At 33.2% G+C, this 18,302-nt stretch overlaps 1 protein-coding gene across 1 annotated transcript in view; it reads left to right on the forward strand.

The window, feature by feature from the left end:
* Positions 1-18,302, forward strand: part of m (zona pellucida domain-containing protein miniature) — an 86,981-nt gene that overhangs the window by 3,197 nt on the left and 65,482 nt on the right. Inside the window, exon 2 of the mRNA XM_090102038.1 lies at positions 12,932-13,083. Coding sequence (XP_089958164.1) covers positions 13,040-13,083 — 44 coding nt within the window. The 5' untranslated portion in view covers positions 12,932-13,039. The remainder of the gene's footprint in view (positions 1-12,931; positions 13,084-18,302) is intronic.

The raw sequence follows: 18,302 nt of genomic DNA on the forward strand, positions 1-18,302 counted from the left end.
AGTATTTAACTATGAGTCACAAGTGTTCACCAATTTTAAAATAATTACAGACAAATTGTAAAGCGCTGCATCGCTTGTATCATTAATTCAACAGCAGAGAGGAATTAGTGTAAGTCAGATATAATTATTAACATGTGATTAGATCGGTATCTTTTTAATCGCTAACTAGAATCTGCGGGTGGGTACGCGTAAAAAATTATTGTTGATTTTATCTCGATCCTTGGGTTCATTCAAAATTATTTACGGGCAACGAATTTTGTACGGAGTTTTTGTTTTAAATGCGCAATTTATTTTAAGAAATAAATTGTTTATTTATTAAGCGTTTTATCGTTTATTTGTTCATGTGTCGAGGCGCGTTTCTCAGTGTAAAGTAGAACAGCTTTAAGTAGCTGAGATTGGCTGGTGGGCAAATAGGATGCGACACTTTTAATCGTGTTATATATGGACTCAGCGAGTCTCTGGACGCGGTTTCAGATTAAATTTATGCGCCGATTAATAAATGCTATTTTGTAGTATAGAACGTGGGAAATCGTTTTTAGCGTCGCAAAATTTTAGAATCTATTGTGACGAAGTTAATTAACTTATTCTGATTTTTTTCCTTTTTTTAAATACATAGAATAAAAAAAAATGATTAATTTTCATAATTTCTACTAAAGAAAAAGTACTTTTTAAACCAATAAGCGGTAGAATAAACTGCTTTAAAGACTTTTTATTCATATATAAAAACTTCCAGCTACGATCGGTATCCAAAACCGCAAATTTTAAATGATTGAACCAACCTTCATAATATTGACAAACATTTTCTCTCTTTTGCGGTAGACAGTCATAATCGACCACCAGTTTTTTTTAAACAAATGTTTTACATGAAGCAAATAGGTAACATGATTCTTCGATATTATCTTATTAATCACGCAGGGTATCATATTAATAATAATTCGTCTTTACATTTTTTGTTATTTTCAGATTTGTTTGAAAGTTGTAATGATCGCCAATCAATTCGAAACAAATGCACTAATAAAAGATCACATGAATTTTGGACCAGTCTCTGGTCAAAGCCAATCTCAATGCAGACATTTTATAGACAAAATGATAATATTGCTGACGTATCTTAATTCGCGCTCTCACTCGTGTCTAGCGGAATTCCATATAATCATTATTAATTTATTAATTTATACGGAGCACAGCTCTCTCCAGTTTGTGGAGCTTATGCTTCGCTGCGCAGACGCGTGATGTATCCTAGTATAAGAGTGTTTCATACGATTTTTGTGTCCGCTTTATAAATTGGATGCTTGATAGGTGTAGCCGTAGGCAATTAAATACAGAACAGATTTTATTAATTATACTATACTTATATTTTAAAATATTTTAATGAATATTTATGATTAGTCTACTTAAATGATAGATGGATAATTGAAGAATTAGTACCTACCCACATTTTTGGGATTTTAAAAAATGTATTTAGAAATGTAGAGCTATAACTAGAAAATATTTATTTAATACAATTGTGTAGTGTGAAATGTTTTTAGATTGTAAACTGTAATTGATAAAGTCATTTTCAGCGTAACGGAATGTGCGATTCAGCGTTTAACCATTAACTGTAGTATGGTGTATAAAATATAGGTTAGTGGAGACTTATCATAACAGTGCTATTTTAATGGTAGAGGAGGAACGTTAGAGACAATTAAATAATGTGTTTTCTTTCTGTGTATTTGACCTAAGAAAATATGACATTAATTCACTGTAATGTCGTAGTCTCGATATGATAAAACTACTACTTGAGACTAAATTACATCTATCTCCATCCTAAATTTCAGTTCAATCGATTCAATAGTTTTGCGTAATTAAACAATACCTACAGATTACAGACTCACTAAAAATCAGTTGGATATTAGGTAAATTAGTGAAACAATAGACTGAAACTTTGGAAGGAAGAAGTAGGTAGGATCTTACTATTGTTTATGTCTATATGTCGCATTTCATGTTCTATTAAATTGCGTGTTCATACATCGCGACTAACAAGTGTAATAATGACGTCATGTTATTTGTAAAATAACAGTGGGCTACAAATTAGTCCCCTTTGGTGTTACGGCGGAAAATCACTGTCATACTTGGTTTGGTTTGACAAGAACTTATTTTGTGAATTAAGCCATTGTAGCGGTGTTTTATGTGTTTGATACTGTATTGTGACAATAGCGTCTCTGTTACGTGGAAAAACACCAATAAAGATAAATTTGCCACACTTTAGATAGCTTTATGTTCTAAGACACTTAAATTACTTACCCTTAACTTTTTCACAAAACACTAATAGATAGTAGATACTGTAGTTCCAATGCCATATTTAAAAATAGTGCAATATTCAATTTCATAATGAAGCTTTTAAAGATTATGGCAATGTAAGGTTTTTATTATATATCTTGCCACCATTATCCGATAATTCACTATCTTCTGCGATAAATTATAAACCATTCAAAACAATTAAGACCAATCGAGTTAACGCTGAAATATTTTTAATCAAAGTAAAGATTCAATTTTACATGCAAAATATAAAAATAGTCAATACTGTTTCGAAATCGCTTGAAATATTCTTTAAATTATAATTGTTTGATTAGAAACATTCGTTTGATTAGAAACATCTCCAATTATTGATCCATAGTAAAACGTAGAGTCAACAACGAAGTTTATTGGTATGGTCTCTTACCATACCAATCAACTATGTTTTAATACCAATCATAGTCATGTGAATAAACATATTCAGCCGAATAAACCTAAATATGACTACTCGTATACTTCAGCTGTTTATTGAAAATTGACGCAGCATTATGTGTCAGTTGTCATGTGCACAACCGACAATGTTAAGCGTTCGCTGCTGACCGTACACATGAGCAAGGTTAGCGTACAAATGTACCGTAATACGCGCTAACATAAGAACGTGTAGAACTGGCAAAACGGGCAGCCAAATATAGGAAACTTGTCTGTCTGTCGCGATTATTGATATTGTATTATACGCGGCATGCAGCTAGAACATTATCGCTTAATTTATTGTATAAATTACGTTAATAACATTTGTCTATGACGTTTATATGTCCAATATTGTTAAAGCGGAATAAATTTCTTTAAATGGCTTTTATTGCGAATTCAAGCGCTCATAGTTGCAGTTGTAAAATCTCGAATAGATAGAGAAGATAGTCTTTAAAGAGATTATAAATATTGAAATGAAATGAAATGAAATGAAATGAAATGAAATGAAATGAAATAAATTTATTTGTCCATTATATGATTTACAATTAATGTACGACAGTGGGTCCCAAACTAAGTGAAATACTTGTGTCTTGGGACCCTGAGTTGCGCTTCTTGGTTATATACATATGTTATGGACAGTCGAAAGTTAACAAGTAGGTAAATAATCTAATGTAATGGAAGTTAATACAATTAATAAAAAAAAGATAAAAGAAAAACAAAGTACATTATTTTGCGGTTTGGAGCACGCGTGTTCGTGATAGTGTGTGTGTGTTTAAGTGTGTGTGTGTGTTCACGTGTGTGTGTGTGTGAGTGAGTGCGTGTTTGTGTGTGTGTGTCATTGTTTGTGGGTGAAGGCATATTGTTATAGTGTGTGTCAGCTCAGTGGTCCTTTAAGTAATTGTTCGGTTTCTTCAAAAGACAGCGTATGTAACCATTTCTTTATGACCTTCTTGCATGTGTAGTTCGATAGTAGTGTTATGTTACAATGTTTGTTGACACTATTGTATATCCGAGGAAACAAAAATTTTGGACATCGTTTAGCTAAAAGGGAGGATGCACGAGGACATGGCAGTGAGAATGTACGCCTTGAGGTGAGTTTTTTAAAGTCCTTTCTTATTTTTAAGGTTCTGTGAGTAGTTAACACAGCCTTGAGAACGAAGAGCTGCCTGACTCTTAGGACTGCGAACTCGCTATACAGGTCAGCTGTTGGGAAGCGGAAGGGTTTTCTCAGCATCACCTTTATGACGGCTCTTTGCGCTCTCTCCACAGTGATGAAGTTAGTTATTCCTGCACCCCCCCAAACAGATATGCCATATTGCAGAATAGATTGACAGAGCGCGTGAAATACGGAGGTGAGAATTGGAAGAGGAGCACAATCTCGCAGTTTTTTCATTACATAAATGAGTTTTCTAGTTCGCGAAGACAATGTTTCGATGTGAGATTTGAATGATAAGTTTTCGTCCAGTATGATTCCGAGATATCTTATAGTTTTTACACGTTCCACTATAGTACAGTTTTGGTCGCAGTTGTTTAATTCAGGATTGTTGCACGTATGAAATTTAACTTGGAGATTTTGATTTGGTTTCGATGCCTGTGTTTTGGAAAAAGCAATTAATTTAGTTTTTTTTATATTTAAAGTTAGGAGATTTCTATCAAGAGCTTTAGCTAAAGTTTGGAGTCCAGATTCTGCGAGTTTGTACACCTCATCCCATCCATTAGAATGGAATATAATGGCTGTGTCGTCTGCGTAGGATATTATTTGAGCACTATTTAGGGGTAAGTTTACTATTTCGTTTATGTACAGGGTAAATAAGGTGGGACCGAGTATGCTGCCCTGCGGTACGCCAAATTTAATTGGTAAGACCTCACTCGCTATCCCGTCTATTTTTACATATTGTTTGCGGTTAGTCAAATAGCTAGAGAACCAGTCAAGCGCAAGGCCCCTTATTCCGACTGATTCTAACTTTTTTATGAGCAGACTCGGCGATATGGTATCGAACAATATATTTAGTAATAATTATTGTAAGAAATCTTATTTAATAATGAATGAAATGTCTTAAGTTTTAAATAATTCAATTTACGATAAGTTGTCACGAAATAATGTTGATCGGGTCTAGTAGAACAAGAGCCTTCGGTCAGCGAACCGCTATATATGAAATTAAAAATTATAACGGCAGAGCGATCTTATAAACAATTGTTCTGATTTTCCTCAGAATTAATGCAACAGCGCTCTCATTATCAAGTGGAGAAACACTTATCATAAGTGCGGTGATGGAATGGTATTCGTACACGCAAGACGGAATCTTATTTAAGGGTATATATAAACGAGTTCTCTTGTAAATGTATATGTAGATTTTTGATGTTATGCTTATTTATTAAAATGCTAATATTTAAAGATACGAAATTGTAGTCTTTCCGGCTATAAATTTGAATCATTTATCAAATTTTACAGGATCGTTTAAATAGAAATGATCTACAAATCCTTATACGGTCGCAGCTATAAATATGTATATCATACTGCAATTAATGATTTGCACGTTTACATTACGTTTATTTAATTTTTATGTAAATTAATGTACAGACCGACGAATAAGACATAATTTAGTACTACCTGTAAGTGGGATGTAATAGTTGTCTGGTCCAGAATATTTCCCAAGTTAGAAGACATTCAATTCGGACGTATAAGAATAATATATTTACAACAACACATATTATACGTTATGGTGTGCGTGCTTTTATCAGTGCGTTTGTTTTGGCGAGACTTTTTACAACAGTAAATAACATTTTTTCCAGATATTACTCAACCATATATTCGTAGCGTTTAATCATCACGTCCACATACAATTGGTCATATATTTCCCTTATGTCATCATCAGTCTTAAGGTTGTCAAGCTGCAGGGGTCCTCTTAAGACTCGGGGACAGCATTTAGCAATCAATTGAATCTATTTACACTTAATACGGTCTGACACTGAACAACTCTTGTCTCTTCATTTTGTTAGATTATTTATTGCATTGTGTGCTGGTCAAGTTTGGTCAAGTTGCTTTTGTGTAGAAATTAGGGAAGCGACATACAACTTACAGATGAAATATTCTCGTTAGGAAAGTTATATGGATGCTGAAATTGATGATTTTACTAAGAAGTGTCGTTAGGGATGACTAAGAAGTATGATATACCTGAATAAACACTAGGTCAATACCTACTGTTTCTGCAATCAGTAACGTTATTATAAGTTCAAACATAATGATTTTGCGGAGGCTATACAAGGTGATAATTTACGATGTATTTGATAGAAACAAATAAAAATAGACACAATCTGAGTCACCTAACTACAAGTATCCGTTGCCAGCGCCCGCGGGCCACAAATTGTGATCTTAATTCGTAAAAGCTCGACATTGATTGTAATCATCGTGATTGCTGAACGATTTATGATGTCAAAGATTAATGGATAGAGCCTTCTTACTCGCACAGAATACATAATAATACGACGCACTACATTGTTTTTAGACCGAACAATGGTTAAGTAAATATTATAATTTATCTATAGGTAATGGCAATGATAATTCGGAGATTGCCCGTTTAGATATTATTGTGCATTAGGAGTAGCATGTATAGTAATTTTTAACTTTGGTGCGTGTTAAATAAAGCATTGTGTTATAATTATGTTTTCCTGTCTTTGATTATGATTTTATATTAAAGTGAAACTTTTATTACATCGTCTCAAACTTTTTGGTCTGTGTAGCGCATGTCGCGTGACGGTCGGCTGCCGAGTAGGTATAAAACAGTGTTCGGAACCGTACGATAATTATCGTACAAATACGATAATTTTGTGCCTAAGTTTCACTTTTACCGTGGTTTCATAAAACCACACAACATTTTTTTTATTTTATTTATAAAAAGTAGAGCATTCTTATAAATAATAATAATTCATTGTATTCTTGAAATTACGATATTTTTTTATTAATGTTCTTTGATCTAATCACAAATCATGATATAGTACCAAGATAGCAGAAGTAAACATCGTGATTCTAGAATTAAAGCATGGTTTACGCTTTCTGGTTATCAATGAATCTTTTCATTTAACAACAAATTTTAACAATGCTTATATACTTATAATATTTTCTAAGGTGTATAGATATAAAATATAGGATCTTTTAAATTAGCTATAGGTACGGGAACATAAAGTAAATACGATAAAAATGATCTATTTAAGATTAGATCAAATAATGAATTTGAACTTCTATGTGATTGTACATATACTGGAGTGGATATGTACATATTTATACTTTTTTTTCTGATGAAAACTATAATAAAATGATAGTCTTTAAAAGCATTACATCAACCTCGACTCTGAAAAGCAAAGGTAGCGTTACGCGTTCTAAACAAACTGTACATCTTCAAGCCATGCTCATTGCTCATTCCATATGTCACATGAGTTGTGACACATGTGGTAATTAGCCATATGAGCCGTATCATAGATATAACCATGTTATAACCTTTTGATATAATCTAATACGAGTATCATCGTATCTAGTTCCAAGCTTAAGCAATGGTAGATGTAATTGAACAGGTTGCGTTTGATATAACTTATTTAGATATCATATTATGTTACTAGGTAGATGATAAGACACTTTCTATTATTCCACATGGAAATATATAATTGTAATTTTATAAAATTATGTGGATGGATTATTTAACATAAGTTTATCTTACAAAAAATACGTCCAATTGTTTATTTAAGAGGCTTGTCGCAATAAACACGGTAGAATCAAGTAGCAAAAACAAATACACTTGTTTGATATACTAAAGTGGCATTTGTAATATGTCATTACAATAGTTAAATCGTTAATTGTAAAGCGTAGGAATCGAGGACAACGCACCGACTGAGAAGCTTGTAGAAAATATGTCGAACAACGGGTGCTTCAGTCATTATTGCTTGTGTCATTGATTGAGGTTCGTTTCCTACGTGGCCACCATTAGAAGACACAAAGGTTTTATTTATATGCTAGTAATAGCAGTAATAGATTGGATTTAGCGAACAATACATTTATAATTTAATTCATGACATGTTAATAATAAAATTGCAATGCAATATACATTCACTTGCATAGATGAAGATAATATCGAAGGATGTTTTCTAGTGATGCAACGAATACGAATACGAATATTCGTATTCGCCGAATAGTAGACATTTACCGAATATTCGTATTCGGCGAATATACGAATATTTAAAAACTAATATTTTTTGTACGCAACTCTATTTACTACAGATTTAAAAATCGCGCGTAAAAATATGACGTGTACAGAGACTGCTGATCTACTGGCCTTTTGGCGAGAACATGTCCATTTTCCAAGTCAAAAAAAAAATCGCCCAAAAATATTTTTCACTGAAGCCATGTACAGTCGCTTCGGAAAGACTTTTTTCAACGGCTGGAAACATCCAGACTGAAAAAAAAAATCGCCTAAAACCAGAAAATCTACGAATTTTATGTTTTTTAAATAAAAATTTGCCTAATGTAAATTTTAATTATTAGAAGAGTAAACATTCATTAAATAAATAAGTCTTTTATTACCAGGGCGAGATATTCGTATTCGTATTCGTATTCGCCGAATAGTAGGTTTGATATTCGTATTCGTATTCGTATTCGTAAAAGTAGTATTCGTTGCATCACTAATGTTTTCCATTTACAAACATTCAAAAATATATTCAGAAATCTGAAAGATATGATCAAATCGATATTGGCAATGCTATCGTTAAATAGCGGAAACCATGTCCAATTACTAGCCGGTAAGAACCAAGATTCTCTCGAAGATGCGCGTCCTTCCTGATCTACGATATGGACCATCGTTTAGTTGATATTCTGTTGCTGTTTACGCATTTCTATAAATGGCTACGAATGGTAGATTTACATGTGTTGTGTTTAGATATGGCCTTTTATTGGGTAGTGTAGATTTTGTCTTTGGAATTTCCTTCAGCCTTCACTCTAACAAGAAATCTAGAGCGTATATATGTATCGTTAACATATTAAGCTACATAAAAAGTGATTTAATCTATTCCGAATTTTTGGATATTATAACCTTGTCAAAAGAAGGGATTTTTATTTGCTGCTGGGTAAGGTTAGGTAATAGGTTCCTCTGAATTAATTTATTACTTTATTACGATTCTTGTGATTCAACAATGATAAATAGCTTTTATTTATTTCAGCTTTGTATCGACATACAATTTATACCCGCGAAATCTATTCAGATATCTTGATACATACCCTTTAGAGTCATGCACTTTATAACGAGCTCTTGAACAAGCTGGTGTTTACTTCAATCTTATCTTGTTTTGTCCTAGCTCGCTTTATATATAGGCAATATTGTCTAATTTGCAAGATAACATTATACAAGCTAGTGAAGCAGATAGTAGACTTTGCAGGGTAGTTAACAATAATCTTTGTATGTAAGAATATTATCTATATCAATCGATCTGGGTAAATATGATAGAGTAGTTTATAAAAGTAAAAAAGGAAATAACAAAAAAACAGGTCAATTTTTTCGAAATAAGATGCATTCAATTGAGTATTTGAATTAAATTTTTTTTTGTGATAAATGGAAAGATTATATATTAGTTTTATATAACAAAAATGTTTTTATTTTTATTTTTTTGCAATAATTCAAAAGTTATTTCAAAATAAAAATTAGTCTTTGAATCAAGTACCGAAGACACGCCGGCAACTCCCGAAGCGTCACCCAAGCGCGTGTGACGTCATAATGTTAATTTTCACTCATTGCAGTTGATAGAACAATAAATATAGTTTGAAATACTTAACAGGATAATAAGGTAAATTTATGAAATTTTTGTATTGTTACCGGGTTTTTATAAGTATACAAAATTTAAATTAAATCCGTCGGGTTACAGCGGGTCTAAATCGAATCGAAAGGAGAATTGGTTACATACAAACATATGTTTTAAGCTGATCCTGGCGATCCTTATCAGGATAAATTTATGATATTATTGTATTGTCATCGGACCTTGATAAGTGTTCAAAATTTGAACAAAATCCGTCGGTTTTAAGTGGGTCAAAATCGAGTCGAAACTTCGAAAGGATTCTGTTACATACAAACATACAGGTGAAGCTAATAAAAGCGTGTTAATACAGTGTTTTGATCTATTTAATTTTTTTGTCATTATTAAATTACATATTAAATATATTAATTGTTAATTATATTACTTAAATTTATATTAAAAATGGCGAACCTCAAAAGTTATCGTTTTGTACCATTATGTACGAATACTACAAAGGCAACTCCTGACAAAAATCGGTGATCATAAATATATCATCATCTATTCTTGATGATTCTTATTTTTTTCGTAACTAACTAACTAATTCGGAACCAACTAACAAATCGTATTTTAGCAATAAACTTTCAATATTATTGTCTAGTCACGTGTAATAGCCGTAAACGCTATGTAGGTACTGCAGTTAATACATAGCTATAACATTATGACGTCACAACTGTGGTGACCAGTCATGGCGCGTTTGTAGTCACGTGATTCTAATTTAAATTTCATCAATTTTTAATTGCTTATAATTAACGGAAAAAAAAATTTTTGAAGTTATTTGTATTAAATATCAATATTATTAATAATAAAGTTTCAAAATACATAAAAAAAATCAATATTTTTTTTTTATTCAAATACTCAATTCTAGGTATAGGTAACAGAAAATTCAATGTCTCGAATAACTGAGTGGAATTTTACTTGTTAGAATGAAGTGTATATTGAAAACATTAACTTTACGGCGGAATAACCACTTATATGCCTACTTTGGAAAGATAATATAACTAAAAGCTTATTAAATCGCGTAATAGAGCTAATAATGCACACCCTGACGTTGAATCTCTCTTCACTCGAGACTGTCATTGAGATAATATAAATGTTTATGAACATCACGCATCAAGTTTCTACACAAATAGATACCCCATTCAAATAATCGCAGCTTAACTAAATCGGCTATCCAAACGCCTATCATCTCGCTATACTGCTATTTAACATAATTTGACCCAAGACGTAAAATTATTCAAGGCATATTTCACCTTATCATAATGGTGGAAGTATTAAATTGGTTTGAAGGAATTAATGATCAGTGAGTAAATTATGATGGGATTTAAATACTCATTCTGTTTATGCTATTACGAAAAGTGGGCTTACCGCCACAGCAAACAGATTGTAAGTGGTTGTGCGTGCTTGATGATACTGCATGCTTTTAGTCTGGAAATAATATACTGAGGCCTACAGATATGAGGATATTATTGCAAAGTAACGTAAATTGCGCTATGACATGTGTATATGTAATAACTGAACTTAATGCATGTATTGAGATTAATAAATTGCATATGAATGTTCAGAGGTGTGTATGTAGATTGTAGATGGCATATATGTCAACTATTGGATTGTTATTGGAATACTGGCAACTCTGTTTACTGGTTAATAAGCTGGACTATTAAATTAAAGGGTGTTGTTTGGCTTACTTACCGGTCTACGTCGTAATTTGTAACCCGGACCGTTTCTATGGATTACATTGATGTATTCAAAGCGAATTTTTAACCACACAATTCGAAAAATATGCAGAAAAACAAAAGTTGAAAGCCTGGCGTAATAATTAATGTAAGACGTGAATCCAAACAGTTTAATAGTGGTCTCCTGAAAACACAAAATGAAGAGAACGCTTTCCATTTAGCACTTAACGACAGCATCTTTGATAAGCTAGAAAAAGCGTTAGATGATTTCTCACATGCAAATTGCCATTGCAGTGTGAAATGACTTCTATGTCGTTTACACGTTGTTTTATAAAGACAATTTCTGCTACATAAGCACGTTCGACACACGAACACATTTATCGTATGTGTCAAGACAGGTAGACAATAGAAAAAAGAAAGTTAAGTAAAGATTTACAATGTGACAACAAACGCAACGAATCGGTGTGACGTCGAATGGGTCATAATATATAACGGTATATACCGGCGACGCCGACGGTCTAGCGTGTGTTCTGACTTCTGTGGTGTTTCAATAAATAATGGATTCGTAAATAGACGCGCACGATTTCGTATATCAAGTGGAGTATTTTGTTGTCGTGTATAGTAAGGTTTGACATTTTGCTAATTCGAACTCCTTTAACTTTAGAGCACCGTCTATGATTGGCTCTTTCCAAGGCTCTTTCTTTCAACTTGAATTAGTCCAGGTTTTCTTTTATATCAATAAACGGATTTATTTAAAATACAAACACATTGATGGTGTTTAAAATGTAATTGTTGAATGCGACATGAAGTAGTTATGGCTACCACAGAAAAGCTAGTTAGCGTACTTTGAAAGAAAATAAGATGAACTATACCACGCAACTTCTAACGGCGATCTTTCTGACCTCTGCTGCATTTATGAATGTAATTGAAAAAATGGAATGAGTTATATTTTTCATATCGAAATTTCAATTTACTTTTATTGATATTACCCATGAATCAAGCCCATATATCACTGTCCATAGCCAATTAAAACAATACATATTATAACCTTCGCACGCAGCCAATTAGGTTTTCGAATATATTAGAAGGAAATGACCTTTCTTAGTTAGGATCACTTTCATCTATTTGCTTTTGGGTCGAACGTGGATCCCACAGTCGTTTGCCTCTGTCGCGGAGGGCAAAGGTCGGCCCTCTAATGAGAAAGAATCGATGAAAAGCGTTCGGAATGCGGACTAGGAATATATTATTGCTGAAATATTAAATAATAACTGGGTTGATTAACTAATCACGACACAGCACTACACTCACGAGCACAACTGTGCTCGTTGATTGTTTGTGTACATTATGCTGATTTTATGTTACGGACTCCATAAATTCAGTAAATCTTATTATTACCTATGTGTTTCACATGACAGATTTTCGTTAGTGTTAATCTAATGACTAATTTAACTTTATTGTTCTGAAATAAAGATATTTCCATTTTCATTTTTTCCCACCATTCATAACGGCATAGATTATTATTTACCAATTTTATTTTTGATTATTATTTGCCATTACCCATCTTATATCATATCTCGATCAAATAATTGTTTTCATAATACATAGCCACAGTAGTATTTAGGCAACTTATCCACTTTAAGCCTGTGTATCAGTACAAATTAAGAATTAAACCTAACCATCTTCCACAGATACCCTCCGGTGTATAGTGTAGTGCGGGTAGTAGTGGCGGATATGCGCAGTGCACGGCCCGCGCTGGACAGGTGACACTCGTGTTTGATGCCAGTGCCGTGTGTATTATGATCGTTTGGTACGATACGAGTCGTCGGAAGTACGGTAGCTGGTGAGTACATTTTTTATGATTTTTTTAAGTGGGAGAGGGTAGTTGGTAATTATTTTCATTGTGGGTTTTTGTCCTAATTGTATACTTATTTAATACTGCCTCATCTATTTTGTCGGCTTTTGGTAGGAGTGGTACTACGCTATATGCTATTTGCTATTCTAATATCTCAAAGAACTTGAATTAAATTGAAATAATAAAAAACGTTGTGTGGTTTTATGAAACCACGGTAAAAGTGAAACTGTTCGAACGGTTCCGAACACTGCTTTGAGTAGCGCATGTCGCGTGTCGGTCGGCTGCCGAGTAGGTATACCTACTCGGCAGCCGCGATACACGCGACATGCGCTACACAGACCAAAAAGTTTGAGACGATGTAATAAAAGTTTCACTTTAATAAATAAATATAAAATATTGAAAGAAAAAAGAATTTATAGGTCACGGAGATCATTCGATTAAAAATTGCTACTGTTTTCGCTTAAACTTATCAACAGTATAGACAAAAATGGCTGACAGGCACATTCGGTACACAAAAGAGTTGGAGCTTATAAAAACTAAAATTCATTGTATATCGGTAAATCCAATGACAATCGATTTCTCCCAAAGGCAATCTAACATGTAAAAAAGAAGTGCTTACTGTAATCATGATCTTGTTAAGCACTCCCAAATATGAAACGTTAAAGCGCTATTCATTTCATCTGTCAACGAGGCTTTCTTCTCGAACAAAGTCACGATGATCTTGCGAATTAACATATAAAACGGATTTGTGCAATAAAAGCAGATGATTTATAAAATTTTGACGCCACAAGAGTACGTTCACACGGCAATTGAACAACAACAGTGAAGCAAATTTGTTGTAACAAAGCGTCATTTGTAGGTCCTTTACAAGATACCTGTTATTACAGCTTCGTTTTAGTGCTCAATTATAGCGTGGTGTGAAAATTGCAGTGTAGAATTACGAGCCGACGCTTAATTATTTGCGATCTTGTGTGTGGGGGTTAGAGTTGAGAATTGTGCACGTTTGAGAAACATTCAGGCTGCTGACAATAATATTTATTATTGATTTGTGATCTAAGCAGTGATTTATATTTTTGTGCATCTTCGCACATGACTGCACGCGCTTTGAAGTCAATGGAGGATGATCATAGGCATGATTGTGGCTTCGGTACTGTGAAATACCGTTGTTTTATGTATGCCGACTTAAGATGCATAATTTTCCGCCTTATTGTTTACATATATGACATATTTTATAATCCTTGTTTTCTTTGAAGAAGTACTGATCAGTTGAAAAGATGTTAAATGCCTCACAAGTGAAATACCTCACATGGAGAATTCACAATTCTTAACACTATATAATTTTTAAAATATTCGTCCATCATCATCCGCGATACCTTAGTGTGTAATAATATAATAAACTTAAACAAAATCTCAAATTATTGCTCATATACCATACGAATTTACATTTTAGCCGATCCCGTAATAGCGGGTTGCGAGCAATTGAAATAACTTTGGCAAAACAAACGCCTCTACGTAAACAACCAATGCTTATGCCCGAAGGAGGCTTCAGGGCTCTGTAGTTACCTGTGATGCTATACTTACACCAAACGTTATTGCTTTCAATGTCAGGGTATTATGTATGCCGATGTGAAGGTTTTAGATTGTTACCCGTCAAAGGGCGTCAGATACGTAATTTTATTACTGCTAAAGACATTTCATTTTTGGCCTGATAACGGTTGTATATTTAGAAAGACAAATATTCATACAAAAAATATTTATACAAAACTGGATGTTTTGTTTTAGCTCGTTAAATGTTTGCATAACTTACCCATTCAAGTTTTAAAACAAATTGTACAAATTAAACACATCTTTAAACGATGACATCCAGAGAAAGTTACGTCTAATATTTATGCTTTCCAATCAAAAAACGTATTAACGCACACATAATATAAATCTATATTTTTTTTCAATTAATTTAAATTGATAATTTATTTAAATTACTTAACTTGAATAATTAAAAAATAATTCTGACAAAGGAAATTCATTAGTCAATAGTCGGCTATGTTAAGTCGATGTGTAACGGGTAAGATATACCAGTTTTGATTGATGAAGCCTCCAAGCATACCGTGTGTAATATAATTCATGGAATGTGTGAAAAATTTAAGCGTAGAGCCGCAGGTAGAGCTTACTGGGACATGGTTAATGGTTATGTGGGTTTTGGTGAGATTTGACGTCATATAGATAGAAAACGTACGTAAATTTTTTATCAATGTTTAAATACATATAGCTTTTATATGAATATTTCAGACCGTCGCGGTCGGTACTTCTGTCCCAGTGAGCTTTTATAGCATATCAAATCAACTTCGTAGCATATCTACTGTGTAGGTACGTAGTTTTCTCGTCATCAAATTGAGTTGCAAAGAATTTTATGGATGTACAGTTTGAAGCACTTGTAAATACATCGAACATATGTATGAAAATGATCCGTTGTATCGATGATTTAAGTCAAAATCGCACTTATCATACGATTTAATTAAGATTTAAACTTTTGTCCACAAATGAAGTTATTGTCTCATTAATCATTCATAACATCGCAGAATCATTTTAATGAATGTCGCCCACGCTTTACAATTCTAATATAAATAAAAATTTTGCTTTAGGCACATTTCACATAAATATTTTTAAATATTTGACTTTAATGAGCTTTTAATCATATTTTTTGTAGTGCTTAAAAGGGAATATGCTTGATTTATGCCAGATATATAACTTGATTTTTATATGATTCCTAATAAAATTATTGGTTTGGGAGTAATCATAAGATTGTCAGTCTCCAAGATTGACAGGCTCCTAGTTCCCACATAAAAGAGCTATAATTTACTACTGTTCATCCAATTCTATTACACGTAGGTCCCTTCACGACTTGGACAATACACCAGTGATTGATGTTTATTGACTGCCAACTATGTACTCTGAATGTTAATTATTTTCCTAGTAGCAACACTTGTTGTGATTGGTTTGGCATTTATTATATTGGAGTAACTCGAATGTAGTAAGGTGTAGTGAACTTTACACAGAGGAGGAAAATAATAGATGTGTTTAAAGTTTATAATCAATTATTGTATTTTAATTGCAATTGCTCTATGTAATTGAATGGAAATCCTTCACGCTTAGTTTAAAATAATTAAACCCACATTCGGGAGTGCGAGTGGCGCTGTTGTCACTTACGGACGCGTTTTATTTTCTCTGTGTTATAAAAATAATTTTAAAGTATTTACAAACAGTTTTTCGTGTGAAACTTTAAATATTGTCTTAGTTTGGATGTGGACGTACCTAAAAACAAAACTTATTTCACAAAAATATTTGGTTTTAATAACTAAATGAATTATCAGAAGTGATTGTGATACTTTGGAACTTGTGAAGTTAGTGGGTAGTCTGCGCATTATTTGTAACCAATTTGTTAAGTCATTCCGTGTCATTCAAAACAATTTTGAACTATTAAATTATATTGAACTATTTCGAAAGCTTTGTCATAGACACATTAGCTACTTGGACAGTACTGTGAGAATCAACCCAACAGTCTCGAGTTCAATCCCAGCAGAGTGCAACTTTTTTTTTTTTTGTGGATTCACTTGTCTTGTGCTTCATTTTTTTTTCTCTTCAATAATTCTTATTTAATAAAAAAGAAAATATTTTTTTTTCTCTTTTAAAATATGAAGTGCACACATTGCAATATTAATATACGTAGAGATGAACTCTTGGAATGTATTTCTTGTGGAGAAAAAAGCCACTATCGCTGCTTGAATATAACTAGTGCAGATTTTCGTGAGCACTTGAGTGAATACAGAGATTCTTGGCAATGCGTTAACTGTAAGAATATCACACGCAGGCTGCGAAATGATGATACACCCATAAGGTCTCTTAAATCTGGACCACACGACATGTCATGCGATTCCGAGGTTATGCAAGCTCATAATGTTCTAGACCAGTCTGTCCTTATGCCGTCAAACCCAATACCTAATAATTTTTCATTAGATGATATTTCGAAATTATTAGATACAAAGCTGGAGACTGTTAAACTACATCTTTCCAATGAGATCGTTTCAGCAATTGATAAATTAAAATCTGATCTTGCTCATGCAACGGACGTATTTGCTGGCCGTATCGCGGATTTGAGGCAAGATGTAACTACCATTGAAAATCGTGTTGTTGTACTGGAGAATGAAAACAAATTGCTTCGCTCTGAACTTGCATCTATTAAGGAGTCTACTGCTTCGAATAATATGTCTGCGACTATTGACTCCATACTTCAGCTTGAAAGCTCCCTTAATGACCATGAGCAGGGAACTCTAATAAATGATATCGAACTTAGCTACATACCTGAATTTGAGGGTGAGTCGCCCATACATATTGCCCTTGCAGTTGCTAAAAAGCTTGCAGTTGACGTCATTGAGTGTGATATAATCAATGCCTCTCGAGTTGGGCCTAAACCTAGGCCCTCAAATGGACAAGGAAATCGGCCACGCCCCTTAGTTGTTAGACTTGCGAGAAGAACCCTGCGGGATACTTTCCTGAAAAACGCACGCATCCGTCGAGGGGCTACCACTGATGACTTGGGCCTGCCTTCTCATGTTGTGAGAACTTTCTATGTAAACGAGAGACTTACCAAAAAAAATAGGGCCCTCCTGGCTAAAGCCCGTGAATGTGGTCGTAACTTACAATGGAAGTTCGTGTGGTCAAAAGATGGGCGTATATATGCAAAACGTTCAGATTCAGCTCAATCTATAACTCACTGGATAAGATCTGAGAAGGATATTGAGCGGGTTTTTGGTGCAGGTTTTAAACAGCTCAATTAGCTATTTTGCCATTTTTGTGAACTACTTTTACGCTTCTTTAAATATTTCACTAAAAAATTTACTTTTGATTTGGATTTTTTGTTATTCAGTTACTTTAAAAATATCTAAATATGGTTTTTACCTTCTAACTTATGTATCACATTTAACATTATTAATCATCAGTTCATTATTGTATAATAAGCATGTAATTGTCAACTATAAAATTATGTCAAAATTTGTCGGTGTTCAAGTCTGTCTGTATACCCATCAATATTTTAGTTATAAGTCTGTAGTTAATTATATGATATCTGTATCACGCTCTCTTAATAATTTAATTTCTCCTATATTCTTACTTACCGGGTTTTTAAACAATTATGCACTAATCAAAGTCATCAT

This window comes from Colias eurytheme, chromosome 5 (genome assembly GCF_061535395.1).
Source record: "Colias eurytheme isolate Ceu_HAF_F1 chromosome 5, ilColEury1 Martin Lab GWU primary, whole genome shotgun sequence".
NCBI classification, from domain to species: Eukaryota; Metazoa; Arthropoda; class Insecta; order Lepidoptera; family Pieridae; genus Colias; species Colias eurytheme.